Here is a 26280-nt window from a genome sequence, read left to right on the forward strand (position 1 = left end):
TGGGTCTGTCCTTCAGCTGTCCACAAACGCTTCCCTTGTTTTCTGTTAAGCTCTATGATTCCTGCCTGAATCTGCCTCCAACCTACTGCTATGCCAGCTTTTTGTGCACGGGGCTATTTCTTGACTAAAAGAAGTTACACGACGTAGTAGTTTTTCATATCAAACTGAAAGTCTATATTCTAACCTACTCAGGGTAAATAAACCACAAACCCCCCCTTCCACCAAAAAGCCTGTAATGTTGCAATAAATGCAGTCTCATTCTAAATGGTTTATTTATGCTGCATTATTTTAAAAGATGTAATTTTATAGTGTTCTATCCATCTTTCTGGCTTTGGCTGTCAGTCCTTTTGTGTTAAAGGAAAGAATATTAAATAGTCTTTATTCAGTTTACAGCGTTGTCATTAGTGAGATACAAAGATAATGACTGTAAGCCACTTAATGCGGAGTGTCTCTGCGCGCTAAATTTAGGAATGCAAAATCCCAGTGGATAGAGGTCTCTCACCCTTTGTACTTGATCAAAGCTGCTCTCTGTACCTGCTGAGGGGGAGAACCCTCTGGTTGCAGCCAGACCTCCCCAGGATGTGGGATGATGGGCAGGTTTTTTGACCCTCTGGTGATGTGCTTTGTGTAGCCTTAGTGAACGTCCTGCCGCAGCATGGATGGAATTGGCTTTTCACCTCTGACAGCTCCCAGCTGTGAAATGCAGAAGGGTGACACTACGTCCCATCAGGGTGAATGTGAGGGAGGAGAGGCTGTGCAAAGAAGGCTTTGGGCCTGGGAAGTGTCATCTTACTCTGCTAGGGCAAGGTGCTCCCTTTTGGTAACTGCAGTGATGAGCTTGGGGGCACCAATGGAACTGAAGCATGCTGATTGTTTCCTCTCTGTGTTGGTGTGCATTGCCGTGGGGATGTGGGTCCTGCAGCAGCAGTAAGGTCCGCATCCATGAAACACGGATTAAGAGTGTTCTAGGTTTGGTTCTTGTAATGGTAATCCCTAGAAGGTAGTGAGATGGTGGTCCCTTGGTTTTTTTTTCCTTCTACATCTTAGTTTTGTGATGCAGTTTGGTTGCAAGGCAGCAAGAGCTGTGTAGAACACAAAAGAAACAGTCTCAAGCCTGTGTGGCTTGGCTGTCCTCACAGAGATAATCTCCACCAGTGTAGAGCTCTGCTTTGGAGGGGTGTGAGTGGTGCCTGGAGCTGTGTGTGGGGGTCCCTGTGGGGCACAGGCCACTGCAGGGGACCTTTTGTGTTTGAGGGAGGGTGGATGTGTGTGTGTGAGAAATTCCACTAACACAGGAGCATGCAGGTTCCCCTGGAGTTGTGGGGTGATGGGTACAAGGGTACCAGATGTGGCCTGGATTTAGCATTTTCTGAGCCTTTCTGTCCTTCAGGAAGGTGTTTTTCTGTGCTGCTTTTGCTGCTCGTGACTTAGTTCACCTCAACCACCTTTCCATTGGGCCCAATAACTTCAGAAACTGCTTTGTGACAGAAGTGAGTAAAAGAATCTACCAAAGGCTTTGAAATCAGAAGCTGATTTGGAAGTGTGATTGTGCGCAGCACCTTGCTGCTGCCATCCTCTCTGAATGGGTGTCAGCAGTTAACCTCTCTGCTGTTTTCACACCTACTGTTTTCTCTTGATGTGTTCTAGGAAAAGCAATGTGTTCCAAGTTCATACTGACTTTTAGGTGCACTGGTTTTGCCGTTACCCTCTTGTACACGCATCAGACAGGCTGCAGTGTAGGTGAAACTAATTAGATGTTGTAATGAAGCGAGAGCAGTGTGATGATTCTGTGACTGCATAGGCCACTGCACCACGGTCTATACATCCCACCTGATTGTGTTGTACAGATGTGTGCTTTTGTTGCTTCCTTGATGGTCTGCTTTCCAGAGTGTCTCATGCTGTATGTAGCTGATGTGTTTCACAGTGGACATTTGCATCCTCAGGCGTTGTACTGCTGGGGTGCTGGTTAGTATGCTTCAAAGGGCGGAGAATGTGAGTAGCTGGCAAGAGAGGGCAGTTGCTCTGAGACTGCCCGATGCCAGAGAATTCTCTGTCTTCCTCTCGTTGCCCCAGCATTTAGCATATTCACAATAACATTGTTAAAGGAAGGGGGAGAGTTTCTACTGCTGTAGATCTGGTAAGACACTGGGTTCCCAGGATGGGGCATGTTCTGTTAATACGCTGGAGCCTCTCAGAACAGCGTGTCCTCCCTCTGCAAAATCCACCTTTCACAACCCCCTTCACGTATCCGTCAGAGAGCAAAGCTGCACTGCTTCGGGTCCTTCTGTGTTAAAGGTTTGGCTGTTTTGTGGCTTTTGGGGATTTTCTTGGTTCTGTACAGTTTCTGGATGGGTGCAGGAGCTTAAATATACAGAATGGGTCGAATTGCCAACATCGGTCGCTCTAGTCACCAAGCAGTGACCCAGGGAAGCAGACGTGGCATACAGTTGAAGGCTGTAGAAGTTGTTTTTCATGCTTGTAGATGGTAGAGGGATGGAAAATCAGCACTGTTTAAATGCTGGTACTGAATTATATAGAACAAAAGTACGAATTGGGCACTTGTATAATGCTGACTGTGTCCAGAAAGATCTAGCTCACAGAACCTCATACTGGTATCTAAAATGCACTTTAGGTTATTTTATCTTTAACCCAATTGCTGCAATTTCTTTTGTATATATACTTTCACAAAGTTTATTTTTGCTCTGAGTAAAAGTTAATAGGGGTGTGCAAAGAAGAGCACTTAACTTGGTGCAATACTTGTAGCTAAAGATCATTGTCCCATGTGGTCTGTCTGTCTGTCTGAGTATGTGTAGTAATGGGCTCGGTGATGTACGTGCCCTTCCCTGTCTGTACCCAAACTAAATTATGCATCATTAGCAAATGTCCAATCTATGCAAATACTCCACTGAGAGCACTGTGCTGTAGCAGGCCTTTTCTCTCATGCTTTCTGGTGGGCTGCTTGTCACTTCTGTTGGACACAGCCGAGCTCCTTGGTGTACACCCTCTGCCCCACGTCCTCCGTTCCCTTCTGCTATGCGAGGGTGAGCAGAAGTGACAAGCTGTTTTGGAAGGGGCATGTTGCACCTTTAAAGTCTTCGGGATCGTTTTGATGTTGTTATCTGCCTTACTTCATGGAGGATGGTGCTTCTGCAGCCATCCAAGGTATTGTTTTTGCAACTGCAGCAACGCTGTTAACCTGTTTACAGTACTCTTCCTGCACCGACTGGGAATAAGGCTTGGAGAAGGAACTAACACTGGCCTGTTGGCTGTGGCACTGCTGGGGGAGACCAGTTAAGGTGTAGTTGACCTTGGAGTTGATGGGTGATGCAAAGCTGTTCCTGGTTTGGGGGGGAGCATGGCTGGCAACTGAAACAAGAGGCAGCCAGGTCTGTGATGTTGAGCAGACAGGGTCATGGTGTCACCAGTGGCTGGCTGCAGGGCCTTGGGCAAGTCCTTGCCCTATGCCTCAGCCTCTTCCTTGTGCAGTGAGGACAGTGCCACTTGTCTCTGGGAAATGCTTTGAGTGCATAGTCGTTGGCATTAGTGACCTGAGCTAGCTGGGCAGAGTCCGTCTGGATTGTAAGGCAAAAACAAGAAGCAAAGCATGTGTTTAATAAACCCTGCAGATTTCGGATGGCGTAGTTTTTAATTGTACACTATTTTTTCTGTGACATATTTTGGAACCAATGTCAAGGTTTTTATAAGCGTTACCTGGAGTTGATACTCACAGACAGGGCTGAACTTTTAACTTCCTTGCGTCTCGTCTTGGTGTATTTCCTCTGTTCTAAAAGCCGGGTTCTGTGTCTGCACTGAGAAATGCAAATGAAACTGGATATTTATGTAGTCGTGTACGTAGTCGAAGTGTGTGTGTTCTTGGAACTAGTTTAAAAATCCCACACCATGCTTTTGGTGGTGTGCAAGCTGGCCAAAATTTGGTTCATTATGCAGTGTACACTTTCTCAAACTAAATGCAGTTTCTACTTTTTTCTTAAAAACAGGAGATTTTTTTCATATGATCTTTTTTCAGCAAAATCCAGGGTCTGTTTTTTGCAGTACCGTAGTTACAGTAGCTGGTATTTCTTGCTGTGTAGCTTTGTGTCCTTCCACTTGCTTACTGAACCGGAGTGATTGGTCTGGCCCTTGCTGTGGAGTTGTAGTTGCAGTTGGGTTTCACACAGAGCGGTGTGGTGGGAAGGGATGAGCAAACCTCGAGCCTCGTTCGTTACCCAAGTCATAGTCAGCATTGGTATCATTAGGAAGCCCAGGAATTGTAGGAGAATCACAGGTTGTCTCCTGACTGCTTCTGGTTTGACACGCGTGGGGAGCTGGGCAGTGGGCTTGGAGATGGCAAAATAAAAGAACCCCAGTTTTCCAAGAGTGTGTGTATGGATATTAAAGGATTTTATTTAACTATGAAACATGGGGAAAAACAAAATGTGCTTACATTGAGCAATGTGAAGATGTTAGTTACAGGTACAGTACTTCCAAAGGAAGAGCATCTCCAAAACCCCCAAACAAAGAGTAAATATGAATTTGTATTTTTTGAAGAATGTAAAATGTGAAATAATGGTGTTTGCTTAATTGCTCATTTTGTATGAAGTTAATATTGTACTTTGAACTATCTGCAAAGAAGTGGAAATTAACTTTTTTTGGAATTGAAAGCAATATTAATACTAATGGAATCCTAATTAAATGCTTATTTAAACATTGTGTTATAATAGTCTTTCCTAAGAGTATTTATGAGTTCCTGGGGAGATGCGTGAGGATCCTTCCCCTGCCCCCTTAGGAACTGGTCAGGATGTGAAGGTATTTCCTCCCCACCTGCAGTGCCCTTCATGAACTCCATACCCTCAGGGGCTGGAGCAGAAGTTGTTAATCTTAACGTTGCTCCTCATTTATGTAGAGGGCAGAGCCTTGCTTGGTCCCCTTCATGCAAACACCCAAGTAGTAGGTGCCATGAGCTGGCAGGAGCCAGCCGACACTGTAGGGGCAGGGAGAAAGGCAACTCTTCCTTTGGTTAACATGAGAGATTCCGCATTCCAGCTGTGACAGTTTTAGGTACCAAGTGCTCCCCACTAAGGAGAAGAGGAGCTTTGGAGAAAGATAGTGTCAATAAGGAAAACAGGCTGAGTTGGGCCCCCTGTTCCTTGTGCATGTCTTGGATGATGCATCTCTGACTTTGGGATTGTAGGGAGTGTCAGGGCCGAGTCGCTGCCCACAACACAGAGCGTTTGTTCCTCTCCAGCCTCCCCACAGTGAAGTGGATCATTGCCAAGTGCCGATCCTGTGAACAGTCAAGGGAAGAGTCGATGCTTGGACAAACCGGTGCGATCTGTTCAAGGCAACAGTTCTTCCAGTAAGCGGCAGCCCCGGGTGGATGCACGAGCTACAGACCGAGCCATCCCGCTTTGCTTTGAAGGGTAAGTTCAGTGAGATAAGGACAACGCGAGCTCCAAGGCCACAGCTGTGGGAAGCGCCTGCTGTGGCTCCTCGCTATCGCTCCGGCTCTCTCGGCACCAGGGAAGGGGAAGGCGGGCGGGTTCCTACAGCTGGGCCCGGGCCCTGAGCTTGGCCCGGCGGCGATCGGAGCAGGGCAGGGGGAGCGTGCCCCGGGCCGAGGGGTGCCCGGAGCGCAGCCAGGAGCGCGCCCATCTCTGCCGTGAGCTCCTCGCAGGCGGCGATCCGGGCCCGCAGCCGCCGCTGCCGGGCCTCCAGCAGGCCCCGCAGCTGCTCCTGCACCTGCGGCAGACACAGCGGTCACCGGCGGTGCCCGGGCCCCCCCTTCGCTCCCTCCCGGCCCGCACCCGGCCCCCACCGCGCTCCCTCACCGCGTCCGGTCGCCCGTCCCGCGTCGCCATGGGAACGGCCCGCCTCGGTACGTCCCCGGATGTGCGTCACCGCGCTTCCTGGTGTGAGCCGGAAGTGGGCCGTGCATGCGGCGGGCGGCGCGGATCGCGCTGGCGCTGGCCGGGGACGGAGCGGCGGGGCCGGAGCCGGGCCTGGGCCTGGGCTGCGCCCGCAGCGCTCGGCTGCTGCTGCCGGCCGGCGGCGCGGCACAGCCCCAGCCGCGAGGTACGGCCCGGGGGAGGCGGTGGCGCGGCGGGGAACCGGGTGGGGTGGGCCGGGCATTGCTGATCCCTCCTTTGGTGTCGCGCAGGCTGGAGGGAGGCGGTGTCGGCCGCCGCCGGTGCGCTGCGGGCGGGCGGGCTGGTGGCGGTGCCGACGGACACGGTGTACGGCGTGGCGTGCCTGGCGCAGGACTCCGGCGCCGTGCGGAGCATCTACAGCCTGAAGGGGCGGAACGGGAGAAAGCCGCTCGCCATCTGCCTCGGGGACGTGGAGCGCCTCTACAGGTGGGGGAGCAGCTCCGCTCGGCTCCAGAGCCCTTGCACGGTGCTGTTATGCGGGCCCGAGGCCACGGGGAAGGGCTGCTCCGCACCGGGGTGAAGCCGCATCCTCCCGCTGTGCAGGTACTGCCATGTCAATGTGCCGGATGAGCTGCTGCGGGACCTGCTGCCCGGACCTGTGACCCTGGTCTTACAGCGTTCGGAAGAGCTAAATAAAGACTTGAATCCCTTCACATCGGTAGGTCCCGGCTGCAGGAGGTGGAGCCGGTTTCAAGGGATGGTGTTTTGTGCTTCTGCTGCGGTAGTTTTTACTCTTACGTGTCTGTTCCCTATGCTTATCAGCGATGGGCGTTTTCCCAAAGCTGGTCACTGTGCTGTTGTGCGCCCTGTGATTTACTGAGCATGGCATAATGCAGCGTTAGGAGCTGCTTTACATCTTATATCATTGCTGGTTCAGTGCTTGTTGATGTGTCATTCTCTAGAGCATCAGCTTTAAGTCAAGAGGGCGTTAGGCAGCACAAGATTAAAACCGGTTCCTGTGTGTAAAACCACGTTCTCTTCTTCCTCGTAGCTGGTTGGTGTTCGTATTCCAAACCACCCTTTTATCAGGGAGTTGGCACGAGCTTGCTCTGGACCACTGGCTTTAACAAGTGCTAACATCAGCTCTCAGGCCAGCACGCTGACAGTGTCGGTAAGGCCGGTTTTGTCACTTAAGGGATGTTTTTGTGGTAGTTTGTCAGAGCCCAGGGTTCCCACTGTTGGAAACCAGCTTGTGACCCTGGTGATGGTACAGCACCAGGCAGGTGCCCTCGCCTTGCCCCCAGTGTCCTGACAGACTTCTGGCTTGCTTTGTGCACTCTTAGACAATGGTGCAGTTAAGAAGGCTTCAACCAGAGAATCCTTGTGGCTTCCCTACACATCTGAGATAAATCTGTTCTCAGAAATCAAGCTGGGATGTGTTCATGACAGAAAATGTGAGCTGACCAGAGTGGGCAAGGGGAGAGACCATTTCCCTCAACACCAGAATGTCCAGCAGTGAAAACATGATCCCAAACCACCCTCCGGCCTGTTTACCACATCTCTTTCATCTTCCTCCCAGGAATTCCAAGACCTGTGGCCTCAGTTGTCCTTAATCATCGATGGAGGCCCAACTGGGGACATTCAGAGCCCGGAGTGTCGCTTGGGGTCAACTGTGGTTGATTTATCTGTGTCGGGGAAGTTCAGCATCATTCGGCCTGGCTGGTGAGCATGCTGTGCTGCATGTATCTGAGCTGCTGCTTCACTTGAAATGAAATGAAGCTTTCAACTTAAAGTGGGTCCTGGTTTGCTTCTTTTCCCATAGCAGATGAACCTTCACATTAACACTGCTTAGGTTAATTACCAGCTCACTCAGCAATCCTAAAAGAGTGCTCCAAATTCCCAGTATAGGACACCCCTTTCTGTAGAAGCTTCTAGTGAAACACTCTAGTTTCTGGAGTTCATGCTCTCCCTGATTCAAAATGCAGTTCTGCATCTGGCTGGTTGCTTCCCCCCGCCTCCAGAATGCAGTTTAACCCTTAACAAACCTGTTTTCTGATGGTTCTTTTACCCCGCAGTGCGCTGACACCTACAGTTGAAATCCTGACGCAAAAGTATGGCTTGATACAAGAATCATCTTAAGACTTCAGACTCGGAGGAGCTGGTGAGGCTGGGCACCGTGTGCCCCTGCATTCAGGAAATGGGTGTTCATGGCCTTGTTTAATAAGGTCGATGGGTTCTGTCACAGTTAATAAAGTAAAGACAGAAAACTGGAGCAGGAGTTGCTGGGTATCTGTTAATTAGTATTAGAACCCCAGACTGGTTTGTGTTGGAAGGGACCTCAAAGCTCCTCCAGCTCCAACCGCTGCCAGGGGCAGGGACCCCTTCCACTGGAGCAGCTTGCTCCAAGCCCCTGTGTCCAACCTGGCCTTGAACACTGCCAGGGATGGGGCAGCCACAGCTTCTCTGGGCACCCTGTGCCAGCGCCTCAGCACCCTCACAGGGAAGAACTTCTGCCTAAGAGCTCATCTCAGTCTCCCCTCGGGCAGGTTAAAGCCATTCCCCTTGGCCTGTCCCTACAGGCCCTTGTCCAAAGCTCCTCTCTATATTTCTTGTAGGCCTCTTTTAGATACTGGAAGACTTTTACAAGTTCTCCCTGGAGCCTTCTCCAGGCTGAGCAAGCCCAGCTCTCAGCCCGTCTCCATAGCAGAGGTGCTCCAGCCCTTGAATCATCTTCATATATCTGCTGTAGTCAGAGAAACCAACCCAAACACAAATGCTGACCTCCTTGTGTTCTGTATCATTCCCAAATACCTGTCTGTTTCGTTAACATGGTTAGACCTTTGAAATACAACTATTTGCACATTAGGCTGTTCTCAGGATGGGGGGTGTGGGTGACCCACCCTGCCCTTACCCACTTATTCCATGTGTTGGTTTATTGTACCTGCACTGATTGAAAAGCAAAGATGGAGAAGATGCTTCACAATGTTACAGCCCTGGTGTTCTCTGGCTGTTTCTTTCTGTTCTAAATGTAATCAAAACCTGCTACTGAGATGAAGCTATAAATGCTTTTGAAAACTAATGGTATTCCAGTGGTCCTTGTCTAGACCAGAGCTCAGAAGGACCTGGTTTCCTCCTAATACCAAGAATGAAACAAGCTCTTGGTGTGCTGGTCTTCATTTTTTAGATGTGGACTTCCCTCTCCTGATTTTGTTCTGGAAACAGTGCTAAGCTGGGGAGTAAATAGGGATTGGATGCTGATATTTATCCTTCATTGAAGAGTAAAGGTAATGGAGCTACTGTTAATTTGAAACAACTTTGGATGATTTCCTTTCAAATGCTTATTTTTGGACATTGTTGTCCATCACTTTCAGGTGCTCAGTGAGAGCAGTAACTCTGTTCTGTGACGGAGATGATCTCTGGCCTGACCCTGAGAGCAGCCTGCAGAGCTTTCATGGTACTTCCCACTGGCTCTGTTCCGAGTGTTGTGGCTGTTCCAGAGGCAAATGCTGGTGTTGATGTAGCCCGGGCTGACCCTGGCGATGAACATCAGGTTGTTGGAGGTGCAGAAAGTCTTCATTTGCTTTCCAGTGCTGGTGGCATGAGCCAAAAGAGAAGCCATTGGATGCAGAGGGCATGTACATACCATTGTATCCCATGGAGAGGACATCATGCTTGTGTCCCTCCACCACCAGCAGCGCTATGAATACAGCATCGTAAGCGGTGTTGCAGAGAGAGTGGAAGTCTTGATGACATGAGAAGCTTGGCCCAGGATTTAGGTGGTATCTCCTGCAGGGAAGGAGGTGGTGGGGCTCAATGACACTGCTCTTTGAGGGGCAGTTTTAAATGGCTCTATTGAGCCCCTCATCCCATAAGCAGCTGCTGTCATTTTCTTTTCAAATAGCTTCCTTTGGGCTACTTGCAGAGGTCAGGCTGCTGAGGGTGGGTGCTCCAGGGAGGTGGGGATTGCTTTCTCTTTCCCTATCTAGTGTCAAGGACAAGGACGCTGCCCGGAAGTCCACAGCCCAGTGAATTTGCTGTCACTGTTCTGCCACTTCAGGGCCTTTAGAAGCTGTCTGTGAGAATTTATGAGCCGGCAGATGAAGGAGCTTGAAGGCAGGGCAGAACCATCCAAATCACAACACTTTGGAAGCAGTGAGTGTGAGGTGAGAGTTGGGCTCTTCAGGTCTAACCGGGTGAACTGGTTGCGTGGCTCAGGCTGGGTCTCCCTGCTCCCGGTGTGATACGTGCTCAGCAGCATGGCAAGGATCAGTTTGTACTGGAGTCCCATCCCTGAGCCCACCCCACTCAACTGCCCTGTCGTGCAGAAGGCCCAGGCCCAGGAGTTCCAGAAACCACCGCACCAGGACCCTTCTCACTACTGCATCGCTGGAGATGATGCTAGTCCTGAGCGACTCTGGATCCCCTCATGCCTCCATCCATACAGGTTTGTTCTGGGAGCTGAGCAGGACCCAGCCTTTTGCTTCCAGGATGGCCCAGCCACCGGAGCCGTGTCTGTCACCACTAGAGCGAGCTCCGGCCGCTGCAGGGAGCCTTGGAGCCAGCCCTGCACCGGCTCTATGGCTCCTTAAAGGCATTAATAAGTGAGTGCTGGGCTGGGGCTGCGCTGACATGGTCTTGCTGTGGTGCAGAAGGTGGTTTGTGTGCCGAGCTGCCTGCTGCAGGCAGGGGAACAGGTCCTGGTGCCACTCCTGCCTGTGCCTGGTCCTGGCAAAGCCCACACGGGGCTGATTTTCCCCAGTGCCATGCAGCGGCTATGTATCTATTGCTCGTGAGCAGCTGTCTCAGTCACTGCTAATGGACTGTAATGCACACAGAGCTGACCCCCAAAATGATGTCTTCACAGAAATTGCCTGTCTGTGGAGCTTCTGCTGTAAAGGGCCAGAAGCACCAGGCTGGGTGAGTTACTGTCATCTGCAAAGTGTGTGCGTGAGGGGTCTCTGGGTGCTTTCCCTTCTCTGAGCCCTTGCTCTTGCCATGTACATGGGAACAGGGGGGTCCATCCTGGAGCCCAGCAGCCAGGCCGGGTGCTCTGCTCTCCCCAGCAGAGCCAGAACCAGCTGCCCCGATGCCTGGCCTCCCCTGCACCTGGGCACAGATGTAAAGGCTGTTTGGGGACTCGCAGTAACATCTCATAGCGAGCAATTTCCCTGCCGATTCTGCTCCCTCTCTGGATTTGCATGGCGAGCCTCCCTCTGTCTTGTTCCTCAGCTCATCAGCTATTCATTGATCTTCACCAGGCTCCTCCAGGGCTCATTCGTCACTCTCACGCCCGCCATCCACTTTCCAAATGTTTCCTATTTTTCCGGTGATGTATTTCCCTGCTCAGACAAGCTAATCTGGCCCCATCAATAACCAGGGTGCAGCACGCTCCTCACCTCTGCGCTGCCACAGGCACAGGGACACTGGGTGAGGAGCCTCCCAGGAGCTGCTGCCCTGGCTGCTGGGGCTCTGCTGCAGCAGCTCATCCTTTCCATGGGGATTTGGAAGATGAAGGTGATGCCCTCACAGCCAGGAAGTGTCTCTGCTTCTGGCTCATCCCATGCTGCTGGTGCTCAGTGTCTCTGCGAGCGGCAGCTTTATTTGTGCCACCGGCACCAAGAGGATGAGCCACACTCAGGAGCGGGTGAAGCGGCTGCTGGCCTTGTTCCCATGCAGGAAATGCAGGCACTGTAAATCCCTTTATTTCCTCTGGCTTCCAGGCTGTAGCTGTCAGTGTGATGTACTCAGCTCCAGCCATAATGACCAGCCTTTGCATCAGCATCTGGGCACTGTCAGCACCTCCGGAACACATCAGCATGGAGCAAACCCAGGCTTTGTTGCTCATTCAGGTTCCTGGTGCTTTCCAAAGCTGCTGTCCTAAGTGACTGTGCCAGGAGGTGTGCGTGCAGCGTGCGAGGGATGCAGCATGGGGAGCAGCAGCCCTGGGGAGCGCCTGGGATGCTGCAGGCTGTGTCTGCTGAGATGTGGTGTGTAAATACACCCCTGGACACGCTGAAGGGACAAACCGATCCTGCTGGAGTGGAGAGCTGCCTTGGTGGTGGAGCTGGAAACGCTTCCATCAGCCAGTTCACGGATGAGGGTGACCCTTGTTGAAATCACATTGGCATGAGCGCTCCGAGCAGGAACCACTTGGCTTGCATTCTAATTAGTGCTTGCCTTCCACATAAAATTGCATCTTTAGAACCTCATTAGCAGAGCCAGTTCAAAGTGATTGAAATGGTTCCAACGAGCAGGAACAGACCAGCCTGCGTCGGCATCAGAAGTGAAGCCGCTGAGTGTCTGACCCTTTCCATCCCTGTGGAAGCCATTGGGATGCATTGCTGCTGTCAGGGTTTGTGTTGTGTTGGGAAGCCTTGGATGGGTGATGGGGTCTGTCTGATGCCAGGCAGTTGCTGGGTAACTCTTGCTTCTCATTGTGATCTTATTGATGGATGTCTCTTGAGTGCTTCCCTGTGTCCACAGCACCGTTCCTGCTGCAGCTGGTGCCGAAAAGCTTGCGGCTTTCCATACCCGTGTGTACTTTGTGCAGCTGTTCCATGGCAGAGGTGGTTGTGCTGAGACCATTTCATAGCTGCAGCAAGGAGTGTAACAGGAGAAGTCTGCGGAGCAGCACCTGGGAAGGGGCATCCACGAGAGGACCAGTCCTTGGCTGGGGCTTTTCTGCCTCTCCAACATGAACGCTCCCATCTTGAGCCAGGGCTTTGCTGTCTCAAGAGGAATCTGCTCTAAAATGCTCCTTGGAGTTTACCTTTGAAGATTATAGGGGCCTATTGCAAAACCCAGCTCCCTTTTACATGCTGTGCATGCAGATCCTCTTCTAGCGTCCTCCAGCTCCGGAGCTGGCGGGATGCCTGGCACCTTTCCACAGGATGCTGGTTTAAGGAATTAGCCTGCAGAAGCAGAGACGAGAGAGACAGAAGGGACCTTGAGGCCATCTGGAGCACCCGCTTCCCAGACAGCATCTCCCGACTCACTCCAGACACATTTGTCAGATCCGCTCTCAGCTCCCTTATGTGGAGGAAATTCCACCTGGATGCTGCTCATCTTCATCCCGTTTTCCAGCTCCTTAAAGAATATTTACCGGGACTGGGATTTTCGAGGGGATTAAAGGGAATGTGGTGTGTGCCTGCACATCGCTTTTATCCCCTCCCTTTACCAAAAAGGCTGTAATTTAGCCTTTCTGGGACTGCAGGGTGAGTCCCTGGGGAGAGAGCTTTGGGCAGCGCAGGTCGAGGTTGGGATGTGCCCAAGCGATGGGGTGGCCATGGGGTGCCAGAGGCGGAGTGCTGCAGCGATGAGCAGCTCGTGCTTGCAGGGAGGATGGCTCCAGGGGTCAAAGGGTTTTCACTGCGGGGTTGTTAAATTAACAATTCATTTAATTACATTTTGATTGAATTGGGTCCTTTTTTCTCTTCAATGTCACCAGCAAATGGTTCTGTGCATAATGAATGGTGCCCGCTGCTGCGCATGCATTGCTGCTGCTGAGGGGCAGCCTGAGCCATGTGCTGGTTCCAGGAGCTGCTGCTGCCCATGCGGTGCCATGAGCTGCCCCAGGGGACAGCCTGCAGCTCCCCAGGGACCCAGGGGGGCTCTGGGATAGGGAAAGCCCCGGATCAGCCCCCTCCATGCAATGAAGCTGTTAATTGTTACTCAGCAGCCAGCTCTCCCCTGGGTCTGTGATGATGCTCTCCATTAACTCTGCCCACCAGCAGCTGGGAAGTGGGCTGGCTGCAGCTCCCTCAAGTGCAATTACTTGGTTACTCCATGGTGCAGACTGTCATTAGGCACAGCTTGTTGTGATAAGGGTGGCTGGGGAAGGGGGAACTTCTGAGCCCGTGGGAGCCACAGGGTCTCGCGGCCTGAGTGCTCCAGGCCCGTGATGGCCCAATTCATGCCCTTCCTTCCTGGGGCAGCTGCACACTGGCCCATGGAAGAGGGACCGGGATGGTGGGACCCTGCTGCACCGCATCTTGCACCTCACCTAAGACCTGGGCATCCCTTGGAGCCCTTCAAGGGAGGCAGATGTGATGGCCAATGGGTACCAGGGGTGCTGAAGCTCTCATGGGTGGCTCTGCAAGAGAACAGAACAGCTTCACCCTGCTTCTTATTGGGGATCAACCCCAAAGCGAGCCTTGCTTCTGCAGGAGCTGTCATTGGTGGGGCTGGGCTGATGAGCTGTGTCCTGCTGAAAAACCCATTGAGTTAACCTCAGGTTAGTCAGGAGAATGGGAGACTCTTCTTGGAAACGATATCATTGAAACCATTGCACCTGAAACCATCCCCACTGGAAGTGCAGCAGGAGGCAGGCATTCATTCACTGTGCTCCCATACTGATGCTGCAGCCGCTCTGCTCCAGCGTGACTTGGATGAGCCATGTCCAGCAGCAGCTCTGGGCAGGGAGCCCTGGCACGGGCAGGCTGGTCCCTGGTGGTTCCTGCACTGATGACCAGCAGAAGACACTTTTCAGGCTGTTCTTGTTGTGCAGTCGTATCCTTTAAATACCCTTCAGATGCTGACAAGCTTCCTGAGGCATGGAGACAGCCCTTCCCTGCCTCCAGGTGTCTGAAGGCACAAGAAGAGGTGAATCTCCAGGGATTTGGGGGCTTGATCATGAAAGAGCCTCTTTAAAAACTGCAGCGTGAGCAGAACCATTGGTTTAATGATTCAGAGCAGGTCTGGCTGGAATCCTCTGCCTGCTCCAAGTCTGTGCTGGTGGTGGTGGGGGCACAGCACCTTGCTGGGGATGCAAGCAGTGGAATGGGGACCATGGTGGAACAGGGACCACTTGGTGCCTGTCTGGCCTCGAGAGCCACAGGGGCTCTGCAGTGCCTGTGGGGGAAACGGGTTTGGGTTGAAGGGACCTCAAAGCTCCTCCAGCTCCAACCCCTGCCACAGGCAGGGACCCCTTCCACTAGAGCAGCTTGCTCCAAGCCCCTGTGTCCAACCTGGCCTTGAGCACTGCCAGGGATGGGGCAGCCACAGCTTCTCTGGGCACCCTGTGCCAGCGCCTCAGCACCCTCACAGGGAAGAGCTTCTGCCTAAGAGCTCATCTCAGTCTCCCTCTTGCTCAGCATCTGGCACCTTCCTGAGAGGCAGCACCACCAGTGCAGTGCTGCTGGCATCAGGAGCACCGCGAGGGCAATGCTGAGATGAGCGTTGGGTGCAGAGACCACATCTGGCATCGAACCTTCTGTGCTTAACGCTGCTGCGAGTAACCTCTTGGAAATGATTCCAATTAGGCAAGCACATCTCTTTGTAATCTGGATCCCTGTTGTGCTGTCAGAATCAATTCAAATATAATTTGCAGAGGGTGTATATTGGGCAGCTTTTTTACTTAGCACAAAACAGAGAGGAAAATAACATTGATGGAAAAAATAATGCAAGTTCATATCCTCCTTACCTTAAGGAAGGAAAAGAGATGCCAGAAAAACTTGGCCAAATTTACATTTTAATGGGAAATGTTATGACTGCCTGCTCCAGGAGACACAAATTGCTTTCCGGATGGGACCCGGGCTTTATCCCCAAGAGCAGGGAATTAAATCGAGCAGCCTTTGATGAGATGAAAGGGATCTTGAGAAACGCAGGCGCTGCCACCAGCCAGACATGGGGATGCTGCCTGTCCCTGTCCCCATCACCCTGAGGGGCACGGGCAGGATGGGCTGGAGGGAGGCTGCTGGACACAACCTGTGCATTTCAAACCCTGGGGTAGCCCTGCTTGGGCAGACACCCTTAAAGTGGGTGATGACAAAGGAAGGGCTGGATGAGAGCAGCCTGTGCTTGCTCCCTTGGCAGCGAGGAGTCTCCAGCAGCATTAACTGCACTTGCACAAGTGCCCCTTCAGCCTTTCCCGCTGGCAGCTGCAGCAGGAGCCCTCCTGCAAGCCCTCTGTGGGGTTTTGCTGCCCTCCAGTCTCATTGTTCCTCATGGGAGCATCCCAAGCTCCAGCAGCGCAGCTCCGCGGTGCCATCCGGGTGCCTCAGACCCGCACACAGGTCTCTGATGTGCTGTCACCCACCCCTTGCACTTGCAGCACAACAACAGTGAGCTCTTCTTAATACCTCTGTGTCCCTGGAGCATCCCACTGCTGCTGGGGCGTCCCCGGTGTCCCCCAGCCTGGTCCCTGCTCCATTCTGTGTGTGTGGTGGCCCCATCCTGCAGCATTTGGGGGATTTTCCAGCCTCTGAGCTTGGTTTTCAGGTAATTTCCCTGTGCTCGAGGGTTGGGTTCCTACACACATCGGGTGTTTTTATATTGGCAGCACAATAGGCAACAAGCTTTATTGGCATCAGGTATTCTTGTTAGCAATGACCAAGGTGTCTCAGCACTTGAACTGACGGTTCATAATTCAAGTGGCTCAGCTCACCACCTATTTATTTACTTCCAAAAGCTGCTGGCGATTATTTTTCCTGCTTCTAAAGCTGCAGCTGCCAATGGGGACTGGCTGTGAGTAGTGCTTGCCTGTGCCCTTGACTCCTCCCTGGCTGTGCTGGGCTCTCGTAGCCCTGGAGGGGCAGAATCAGAGGCCAGCGCTGGGATAGAGGGATGCAGGCACAGGAGGAGCTGCAGGCTGGGATCTTGCATCCACAAAGCAGACGGTGCTTTTCCAGTTGTCAGAGCAGTTGCGGGATGTAAGTTCAGTGTTGGATGGCAAAGGCATCGCTCAGACAAGGAGACAGCGCGCTTATAGGGGATGCTTCCAACCCGATCAAATAAGCAGAGCCCGCTCTGTTTGAGGCTCAACCAGAGCAGATGCTCTGGCACCCATGAGGCTGCTTCCCTGGGTGAAGCAGTGTCACTGTTTGCAGTCCAAAGCAGTGATAAATCATAGGTGACCTTCAGTAATTCATTACTGCCTTGTGCAAAACACTGCTGCTTCTGCGGGCCGGTTCCTGGGTATCTGCCTGGGAGCACAGTAATTCCAATCTTTAGCATCATAATGGGTTTGTCACGGCTTAGATAATGATAAAAGGCTGGGGATGGAGCAGACACCGGAGGCAGAGCAGTGCCTGCACCAAGCGGCAGCTCCCACCGGCGTTTCCTGATGTGGGGAGCGGGATCCAGGCTGCCGGCTCTGCAGAGCCAAGCGGGATGGCTCAGAGGGGATGGAGAGAGGCTGCTTCTGCTGCTTTCAGGCTGGCAGCAGCAGGGCCGATGCTGTTGGCGGAGCGCGATGGGAGCAGCGCTGCTGGCGCTGCAGCAGATGTCCTGGTAATGACACGGAACAGCTCGGGGCGGGCGCTGGGGATTTGGATTTCACAGCAACGTGCCCCAATGCGGAGCCGCGTCTGGAGCTTGTGGAGCTCCTTGGTCACAGACAGGAGCCGCGTAATGGGGCTGTGGTGTAGTAGGGGGTGCTTGGTCCTTCAGAAACCTCGTGGGCACCTATTTGGGTCTAAAGTACAGGGGTTTGTGCTTCAGCTTGGACAGTCGGTGTTATAGCATCCCTTCCGCCCCCAGCAGGGATACTCTGTGCTGAACCACACCAAGGGCTCAGGACCCTGAAGGTCCTTGTCCTGAATCACCTCCTGCTTGCCCTCAGATGCTCTGCCTCTGAGTGAGCATCTCAGCATCCAGGAGGGCTCTGAGGACACCCCGCGATGCTCAAACCCAGGCCAGGCCCCAGATGCAAGTGCCTGAGTTTAACCAGCTTGCTCCGTGCCTGTGGGGATCAGGTGGAGTCAATGTGATTTCCCTGCAGGAAAATCACAGCGAGAGAAAAGACTTTCTTGAAGCAGAAACTTCCCGTTTGCGAGGCCAAATTTGCATTTTGATTTTGGGAATCAATAGCTATTCACAAATGGCGCTCCTGCGTTGCTATGGGTCATCCATCAGCCCTGGGTCTCTGCTCGATAGAAGCCATTACTGGCTGCTTGTTTGTTTGTTTGTTCAATATTAGTGGTTTGTTCAGGTGCTGCAGGTCTGTGCTCCAATGACAAATTACAGACTCACGGGCTTCTTTTTTTCCCCTCCACATAGGAAAATGCAGATGGTGACATCATTGCGGTGCCATGGAGCCAGGATCTGCCGCCAGAGCAGCTGTGAACATCTGGGATGAAGTGATGCTATGGAGGGCATGTCCCTGTGCAGTGAGCACCTGGCTTGGGGTGGGCAGGGTGGACCCCGCGCTGCTGCCTCCGTGCCCATTCAACCTCCTCCTCATGGAATCACAGAATGGTTTGGGTTGGAAAGGACCTTAACATCATCCGGTTCCAACCGCCTGGCATTTATCCTTGTGCCTGATGACAGGTAGAAGGACCAGGGCTCTTTGGGTGTTGCTTCTGCTTCTGCAGTCTGCCTCATCCTTTAGAATCATGGAATCAACCAGGCTGGAAAAGCCCTTTAAGCTCATCCAGTCCAACCCTTCCCCAGCACTGCCAAGGCCACCGCTGACCCATGGCACTGAGGCCTCGTCTCCACGGGCTGTGAACACTTGCAGGGACGGTGCCTGCAGCCCTGCCCTGGGCAGCCTGTTCCAATGCCTGAGCACCCTCTGGGGCAGGAATTGTTCCTCAGCTCCATCTAACCCTGCCCTGGTGCAGCTTGAGGCCGGTTCCTCTTGTCCCATCCCTTGTTCCTTGGGCAAAGAGACCAACCCCACCTTCACGTCCTGGCCGTGTCGTTGGGCTCCCATCACAATGTGCCAGAGGGGCGCATGCTGGGCTCTGCAGGTCCAAGGCTGTTTGCCAGCACTGGCTCTGTGCTATTATGGACAAATTACCTGTGGGCTGCCTTTTTCATACTGGAAGAACTAACTTGATTCACAAGTATTGGTGCAGAACACTTGGGCAGTCTCTGCAGAAGGTGAGGACGGGCTGTTTCGCTGGAGCTGCTGTCAGTTTTGTCATCTAATTATAAGACTATTCAGTGCCAAGGCTCTGGACAGAGAGAGGATAAAAGCCCTCAGTGTAATTGTATTGGTCACATTTTGTAGCCGCTAATTACTTGCTTCACAATTAAGGTTTCTCTGGCTGGCTCTGGAGCTGTCATTGCCTTGGCTGGGACAAAGAGCTCGATGCTTCTCCTCGCACAGCTTCCATGTTAAATGTGGGGCTGGGTGGGGAAGGGGCTCAGCCCCTGTGTCACCCATCTGCTGCTGCAGAGCTGGTGGGTGCTGCTGCAGCTGAGGTGCTCCCGGGTGTGAACTTCAAAGGGGCACCCCTATGTTGCGGATCCCACTAATGCCCATGGCTGCTTTATGGGAGACAGGAGGAGAAAGGCAAAGTCCAAGGCTGAAGGAGAGGAGCGACAGGCACTGAGGTTGTTCATTGTTCCCTGTTTACTTCTAACAAGCATCATTTTCAGCCTGTTAATTGCGGCAGGACGTGAGCTGGGTGCAGATTGATTTGGACCCCACCGTCGAAGCAGTCACACAGTTAAGGCCCTATTTTCCGCTCTCTAACCAGACATGGTGATTGTTCTCCTCACGCACTGTTTTACACCACTTTAATTCCAACACTAAATTGAAAGCAAATGAAAGGGCAGCTTTCCAGCCCAGAAGGCCTTCCTGGCACGTGTGCCTGCGAACAACAGCCCCTAGCAGGGAGATGTGTCCTGCAGCACCAGGTAGCACAAAGAGCCAAGCAGAGCCAGCAGAGAGACAGGCAGATGGAAGAGGGCTCTACATCTTTAGCTGTTCATGTGCCTTGTTTGTGCGAGGTACATGGTGCTCCTGCCATTGCCACGGTGCTATTACAAACTGCGACTTCAGCCTTGCGGGTGGCCAAGCCATGGTTTGGTGTCTGTTGGCCTCCTGCAGCCAGGGTCTCAGTGTCTCTTGGCTCCCAGCCTTCTGCTCCAGCCTGGCCCTGGTCCATGGGGACCTCCAGGGCAGCACAGGAGGGAGATGAGGGGCTGGCAGTCACTGGTAAGGGATGCTCCGGTTCCAGGTCTGGGCCTAGGTGCTGGAGCTGGGGTTGATGGCTCCCCGTGAGCATCGTGTGCTCATAAATCGAAATCTGGATGTGAGCTTCAGCAGCATCCCTGAATTCTTCATTTATCATTATTAACGATATGTCAACATTCCACAATTGATTTATAGCTGGTAATTTAGATCACGGATTGCCTCTGATACAGTAAACTATTCATATCCAAAGTACGTCATGCGGTTTTCTACTATTAGGAGTTAATGACTCATAAAACAAGGCCAGAAGAGGCTGTTAGTGTGAATGAAGGGAAGGCTGTTGGGGTTTCCCTCCTGACTCAACACGAAGGAACCCCTGATTATCCTCCCTTTGAATGCACCATGGGCTGGGCGCTGTGGTGGGTCTGGATCTGGTTGGGATGGCTGGGGCTCGGCGCAGTGCCATCACTGAGGCAGAGCTGTGCCAGCCACCGTCAGGCTGCACAACCAGGTGCTCTCCCCTTCACTTTTACAATACATATGTTAAACCTCCACTTCTCTGCACTGGCAAGGCTTTAAAGCCCTTTATCTGCAGGAAGGACCATCTGCTGCTCCAACGCCATGGAAACAGCTTTCGGCTGATGAAAACTTTAGTTTAGCGCTTTAATTTAGTGCCGAGTTCCACAAAGTCAATAATTTATTGTGCACTTTACAAGGGATTTCTTGCAAGCCTTCAGTAGGGCTGGGGTTTTTTTCTTGCGTTGCAGTGATTTTGTGTTTGTGTAAGTGCCACAGAATTGACATTATAGAGCGAGACAGATTGGCCTGTCTTAAACAGCGTCTCAGGGTAAAGCAGCAACAGCTGCTGAATTGATGGGCTGTGCTGGCATACCTTCATAAATGACATATTAAGTCCTAAAATAAAACTATTCGAACATCTAAATTAAATGGAATCAAAGCTTAAATCATAGCTAAGTACATTTGGAGAGGCTGGGCCATTGTGCTGCTGGGGGGTGATGGGAAGTGCGAAGGGGTTTGGGTTGAAGGGACCTTAAAGCTCATCCAGTTCCAACCCCTGCCACGGGCAGGGACACCTTCCACTGGAGCAGCTTGCTCCAAGCCCCTGTGTCCAACCTGGCCTTGAGCACTGCCAGGGATGGGGCAGCCACAGCTTCTCTGGGCAGCCTGATAAGAAGTTTCAGGTGTGTAGATGGGGCTGTTGGGGTCTGATGGGGATGAAGCCTCCTCCCAGTGTGGAAGGGGCACGGTGGCCTTGCAGGTCCTGCTCAGTTTCAGAAGGCTCTGAGATGGGTTTGTACCAAATCATTTCCCAATGTGCTGGGTTTCCTTGGCTTTATACGGGGTGGTTTGCATCCCAGTGCTTGATGAGTAAAACCTCTGCTCACCCACTGTGACAAACTATTGTATTTTGGTTAAAATATCACAGAGAGATGCCGGCGTGATAGAACGTGCAACGTTATCTCTAATGCGCAATTATATTTCATAATATGAATTAATTAAAATCTTACTCTTAAATCAAGTAGCTAATTGCAGACCTTTTAGCTTAATAAAGATAGAGTGCGGAAAGGGGTAATGTATATGGTGATTATTGAGTTAAGCAGAATGTAATGTGCATCCGGGGCTCGCCTTGGCCATTCTCAGTCAATACTTAATTACTTTACTGCTCTCTGAATCCTATGTGGCATCTGGCTGCTCTGCTCATGTTTCCTCTCCTGAGACATCATCCCTGCTGTGATTTACCTGCGGCTGCTCTTTGCAGTGGCTGGTGGGTGATGGATGCCATTGGGTCCCATGGGATGATGTGCCATGATGGGTTGCAGCCAGCTTGGTCCATGCCTGCAGTGGCAGCACCCAGCTCTACCTGGCTCCTTTCTGTGGGGCCTCTGCACAGCTCTGGGCTCTGGCCACAGGCCCCACTTGGTCCTGCACAACAGCAGCATCCTGCGGATCTCCTTGGGGTTTCTGCTGTAGCTCTGTTGTGCAGGGAGGAAAAGCACTGGGAGATGTGGATCTGTGCTGGCAGCTGGCAAAGCCTCCCAGCCCTGTGCAGCCTGGCAGCGTGCGTGCCTGGCGTGCCCCGTGGAGACCCTTTGCTCCTGCAGCTCGCCTTGATTGAGTGTCATTCCCGGCATCGCACAGCCCTGACGGGAACACGGAGGAGAAATGTATTTAGCAAAGCTGAAGGTCAGGTTTCGAGAGCTGACGGTTACAAGGTCGGGAACAGGGAGTTACAAGGGAAAACAGAGCATAAACCGCAGTCATTGCTGGGTGCAAGGGCCAGGCTGCTCCCTCGGCTCTGGTTTGGGTGCCGCAGGCTCCTGCATTGTGCAGCAACACAGGGATGTGCAGAGCCCCACTCCCTGCTTGGGGTCTCTGCAGCCCTGCCTGTGTTAACCCTGTTTGCTGCCAGTGAAAACAAGGCAATGCTCCTGGTGGCTTCCTATGGGGTGGGATGGATGGGAAGTCCTCTGAGACCTGACTGCCATGTTCCCTTATGGGGATGTGTGGTGATGCTGAACAACGCTGGAGAGCTGTCATTGACCACAGCATCCTGGCACTGTGACAACGGGCTGATAGCTGGTATGAGCTTAATGACTGGATGTGAACTGAATGACTGGCAGGCAATGGGACTCGCTGGCTGGGGAAACTGGAACTTGACACAAAGCCAGAAGTGTCCAGCTGGAAAATTCTGGCTTGTTTGGGAAAGGCCACTGTGAGCTGCAACCCTTGAGCTAGCTGGATTAAGAACAGCTTCGAAAGAGCCAGCAATAGATGGAAGGCGGGATAAGATGTACAATGGGCTCCTCAGCAATGGATCTGGGCAGGCCATCCTGGTGAGGCAGGCATCCAAGGTAGAGAATGGGAGCGCAGGAGATCTAAACCACACGCGTTGCTGTCAAACGTGAGACAAATTGTTGGCTACACAATACACAGCAAAGTGAGATTAGAGCAAGAAGAGCAGAGTGAGAAACACTTTCTGCTACAAGCAGGGTTCATCAGGTAGAAAGAGCTGCACTGGACAAGGACCTGAGTTTATCAGTGCATCATCATTCACTCTGGCCTGTGGGAAATGGCCGGAGCTGCTCCACAAGGAGGTTTTCCCAGAGGATGCACTCGTAGGGCTGTGCAGAGGGGCTCAAGAACATTGAGCCACAAGTGTCTGTTTGCCTCTGATGCTTTCAGGTTTGTGGTGCTGGAGGGCTCGGTCCCATCCCTGGGCACGGCTGAGGCCAGAAGAGCGTGTTGGAGGGAGGGTGGCAGGAGAGACCTGCAGGCTGCTGATGGAGGTGTGGGTCCTGGCAGCACATGGTCGGGTCCTGCTCTGCAGCAGGACCTGGCTCTGCCTCCACCTGATTCATCCTTCACGCCCCACCCCTGCGAAGGGCTTGAACGAGGATGGGAGCCCCCTCTTTAGGAGGAGAGGCTGTTTCATTCGTCACCTTTCTTCATTTTCGCTCAAGTGCTGCGCTGCTTGGCAGCTGCTCTGTGCCTGCTATGATTATGTCAAAGCCTGGGGTGCCATCAAGGGTCTCTGACCATCTGCAAGTGAAGCGCTCCTTTCCAGTTACCAGCACTGGCATCCCATGTCCTCGCTGGTCCGAGCTGATGTTTGCTAAAGGATATTGGAAGAATTAGCAGATCTATTTCTCTCTAATCCTGTCCCAAGCGACAGCAGAATCAAACTAAAAAGCACCAGCTCGTGCACTGTTGTTTTAGGCAGGAGCCCAGTGGTGTTAACGAAGGGTTTTATCATTCTGGGGGCTGCATTGATTTAGAGAACAGAACATCCAAGGTACCAAAGCTGGGTGAATTAAAAGCTTAACAGCGTGAAGAGGTGTTAGAGCACCACAAATCCTTTGGGAACTTGTCTGGGCGCTGGTGTCCCTGCCAGGCAGCGTTATCCTTCCCTCGGGGGTGTCCACAGGCTCAGCTGCTGCATTTCCCCTCTCCAGGAAGGAGGCTTTAGGGCTTCCCTGTCTTCCTGGCATCGCTTGTCAGGTGCAGGCATGGGACTTGCCTGACCCCACGGGTGCCTTCCTCACGCTGCAGCCAGGAAACAGGAACAACGGAGGGGCCGCACTTTGTATTGGATGTGTTCGGCAGGGATGCAGCTCAGTGGGGCTGCTGGGGGGGTTCAGAGAGCCGGGAACCATTTGTCACTGTCTGTGTTTTGGCTTTTATATCATGATATCAGTAACTGGACTGTGTTTGCAAAGGTTTTCTGCATGTCCAGCTGGCAGGAAGCAGCGGCTCTGGGGAAGAACAGCAGGGAGTGGATGCTTCTGAGAATCCTCTTCAGTCTTCTCTCTTCTTTCCTGGCAGTATCATCAGGCTTTCAAGCACCTCTGCTCTCTAATCTAATCAGCCCGAGGGAAACTGAATTTGCCGCAGTGCCTGACCACTTAGGTATCCACCCGCAAAGGAAATTCCAGCTCGGTTTTACAGGAATGGCCCAAAGCTACCCCAGCACCTTTGAATGCAGAGACAGGGCTCCAGGACCTGCACCTCTCCCCGCTTTGTGCTGCTGCTCAATTCCAGCACTCCTGGCTTTCAGCAGCACTCTGACAGGTACGTTCCTTGGTACAGAGGGGGATATGTAGGTGGAGAAGAACCACTTACTGCCCTCTCCAAAGCCCTGTGCTGCAGACTGATACAGCAGCTCACCAAGCAGCTCTGTACCGGTGGCTCTGTGTGCTGATAAAGAGAAGAAGCTTTCCAAAGGACACAACCAGCTGCCTGTGACCACAGTCCTATGGCAATGGCACGTTTGCAACCGCTGCAGTTCAAAATGGCAGTTGGGAAAACGTGGCTTTGCTGCTCCAGGGTCTGAGCATCGGGTCCAGTTGTTCCTGCAGGATGCAGCCTGGGAGACAGAGCCTGCTCGGCCAGGACTCGCTGGCCCAACTTTGCTTTGCAAGTGACAGGAGAGCCCTAAATTATCACTAAATTACTACTCGATTTCTTATGGATCTGGTCCAGATGCCACTTTTCTGGCTACATCCCATGTGTTTTCCAAGCAGCAACAGGACTGGGTGGTAAGGAGGGGAGATTTGATTAGTCCTGTTAATGCTCCGTTATTAAAGCTCAAGTGATGGGAGGCCATGGTTTCCATCTGCCTGGCAAGTGTGAACCTGGCAGAGCTCTGGCTCTGGGTCCAGCTCCTCCTCCTGGAAGCAGGAGGGGGGTTTCTGCTGGGTGCTTGGTTCTACCAGGCTGGGTGAGCTGGTCCAGGCAGGTCAATGCCGCAGGGATGCACAGCCAGCATCCATCCCAGCACCCATGCAGCCCAAGAGCTCTGCTCTCCACCAAGGTACCATTGGGCAGGGACAGGCCACCCTTAGGGATGCCTTGGGTACCTGGTACCTTGGGTACCTGGTGTTATGCTGCTGTCTCCCATAAAGATGTGGCTCTGCTGTGTCTCCAGCAGATGCCTTGGCCTCATGGACATGTTGGTGGGGATAATGCAGGAGCTGCATTGCTGGAGCTGTCACCTCTTCACTGTGCTGCAGCCTGGGGTTTCCCTGGGGATGCGTTAGGGATTTATGGGCGTCTTCCAAGGTTTCCTCCTTTATGATGCTTGATCAGTAGATAAAAGGCCCCTTTCTTCCTTTAATGGAGTCTCAGATGTTAATGGCCTCCCTCCAGTCAGATTAAGGTGCTTTGGCCTGTTTTACTCTAATAGAGGATGATTGAGCAGCATCTGGCTGGGTCGCAGTTGGCTTCCTCACGTGTCTTGTGCTGAGCCACTGCCACCCCTGCTCATGAGGGGCTTCCTGGAAATTCAGGACTGAAAAGGCTGGAGGAGCTCATCCCTCCCTTCGCAGGGGCTGCAATGTTCCCTCCTCCTGGCCTCTTCCTTGCTGTGGATGCATCTCAGGACTTGTCCCAAGCAGTGGTTGGCTGTGGGATGGGTACAGGAAAGGCTGTGCTGGGGCTGCACCCATCCTGCTTTGCTCCTGGGGTAGCTGGTGCTGCAGCGACTGCCTTCACTGGTGTGCTGTGGGAGCAGCCCTGCCTGCCTGCCCCTGCCTGTCCCTGCCGTGTCCAAGGGCAAAGCAAAGCGCTGGAGTCTGCAGGGTAATCAGAGCTATTAGAGGCACTCATGTGTGCAAGAGGGTGTGAAATGCAGATGGATGGAGGACTCTGGGGAGCAGGAGACAAGTGGGGATGTGCCCATGTCGGTGCTGAGGCTGGAGGGGAGCACAGGCTGTGGGAGCCAGCACAGGTCCCCAGTGCCCCGCTGAGCCACGGGCATCTCTGAATCAGCACAGAGCAGCTCCCCAGGCTGCAGCCGTGCATTAACACAGCGCCATTGCTGCATTTTAAGTGCGTGTTCCTTGCTCTTGTTCTGCCTCTAAATGACCCTGGAAATGTATCGTCGACTTAACCGCCTTTTAATTAAAAGTCAGGGATATTAGAAAAGAGAAGTCAATTCCTGTCACAATTAAGCTGTGGTTTGAACAATTGCAGCATTTCAGCAAAGGATCCTCTCTGGACTTATTGATCTGTATTGTCATAACGTCCGCTTTA

General features: G+C 52.6%; 1 protein-coding gene and 1 long non-coding RNA gene across 6 annotated transcripts; one reads left to right on the plus strand and one right to left on the minus strand.

The window, feature by feature from the left end:
- Positions 1-4386: 4386 nt before the first annotated feature.
- Positions 4387-5904, minus strand: LOC308228846. Its single transcript, XR_013958278.1, has 2 exons — positions 5829-5904; positions 4387-5739 (listed from the first exon to the last, which is right to left on the minus strand). It is a non-coding gene; the product is annotated as an uncharacterized lncRNA (long non-coding RNA).
- Positions 5296-13237, plus strand: YRDC (yrdC N6-threonylcarbamoyltransferase domain containing). 5 transcript variants are annotated; one of them, XR_013958276.1, is made up of 9 exons: positions 5854-6072; positions 6158-6353; positions 6471-6585; positions 6919-7038; positions 7447-7589; positions 7943-8028; positions 9052-9151; positions 9239-10784; positions 11126-13237. XR_013958276.1 is itself a non-coding variant. In XM_080632444.1 (7 exons), exons 1-6 carry the CDS (start codon positions 5934-5936, stop codon positions 8004-8006), a joined length of 777 nt encoding a protein of 258 aa, XP_080488570.1. In that variant the 5' UTR covers positions 5854-5933; the 3' UTR covers positions 8007-8028; positions 9239-13237. The 5 variants fall into 5 exon arrangements, 1 of the variants encoding a protein (XP_080488570.1); XR_013958277.1 differs by having other exon boundaries at positions 9239-9321; positions 9456-13237; XR_013958274.1 differs by lacking the exon at positions 5854-6072 and adding an exon at positions 5296-5420 and having other exon boundaries at positions 9239-13237.
- Positions 13238-26280: the final 13043 nt, after the last annotated feature.

The sequence above is a fragment of the Psittacula echo genome (assembly GCF_963264785.1).
Source record: "Psittacula echo genome assembly, chromosome: 21".
In the NCBI taxonomy this organism is placed as follows: Eukaryota; Metazoa; Chordata; class Aves; order Psittaciformes; family Psittacidae; genus Psittacula; species Psittacula echo.

Excerpts from the sequence above, each read along its gene's own strand:
- YRDC (XM_080632444.1), top strand. The coding sequence starts at position 5,934 with ATGCGGCGGGCGGCGCGGATCGCGCTGGCGCTGGCCGGGGACGGAGCG. Across the intron at positions 6,586-6,918 it reads ACTTGAATCCCTTCACATCG|CTGGTTGGTGTTCGTATTCC; the intron begins GTAGGTCCCGGC and ends TCTTCCTCGTAG. Across the intron at positions 7,039-7,446 it reads CCAGCACGCTGACAGTGTCG|GAATTCCAAGACCTGTGGCC; the intron begins GTAAGGCCGGTT and ends TCTTCCTCCCAG.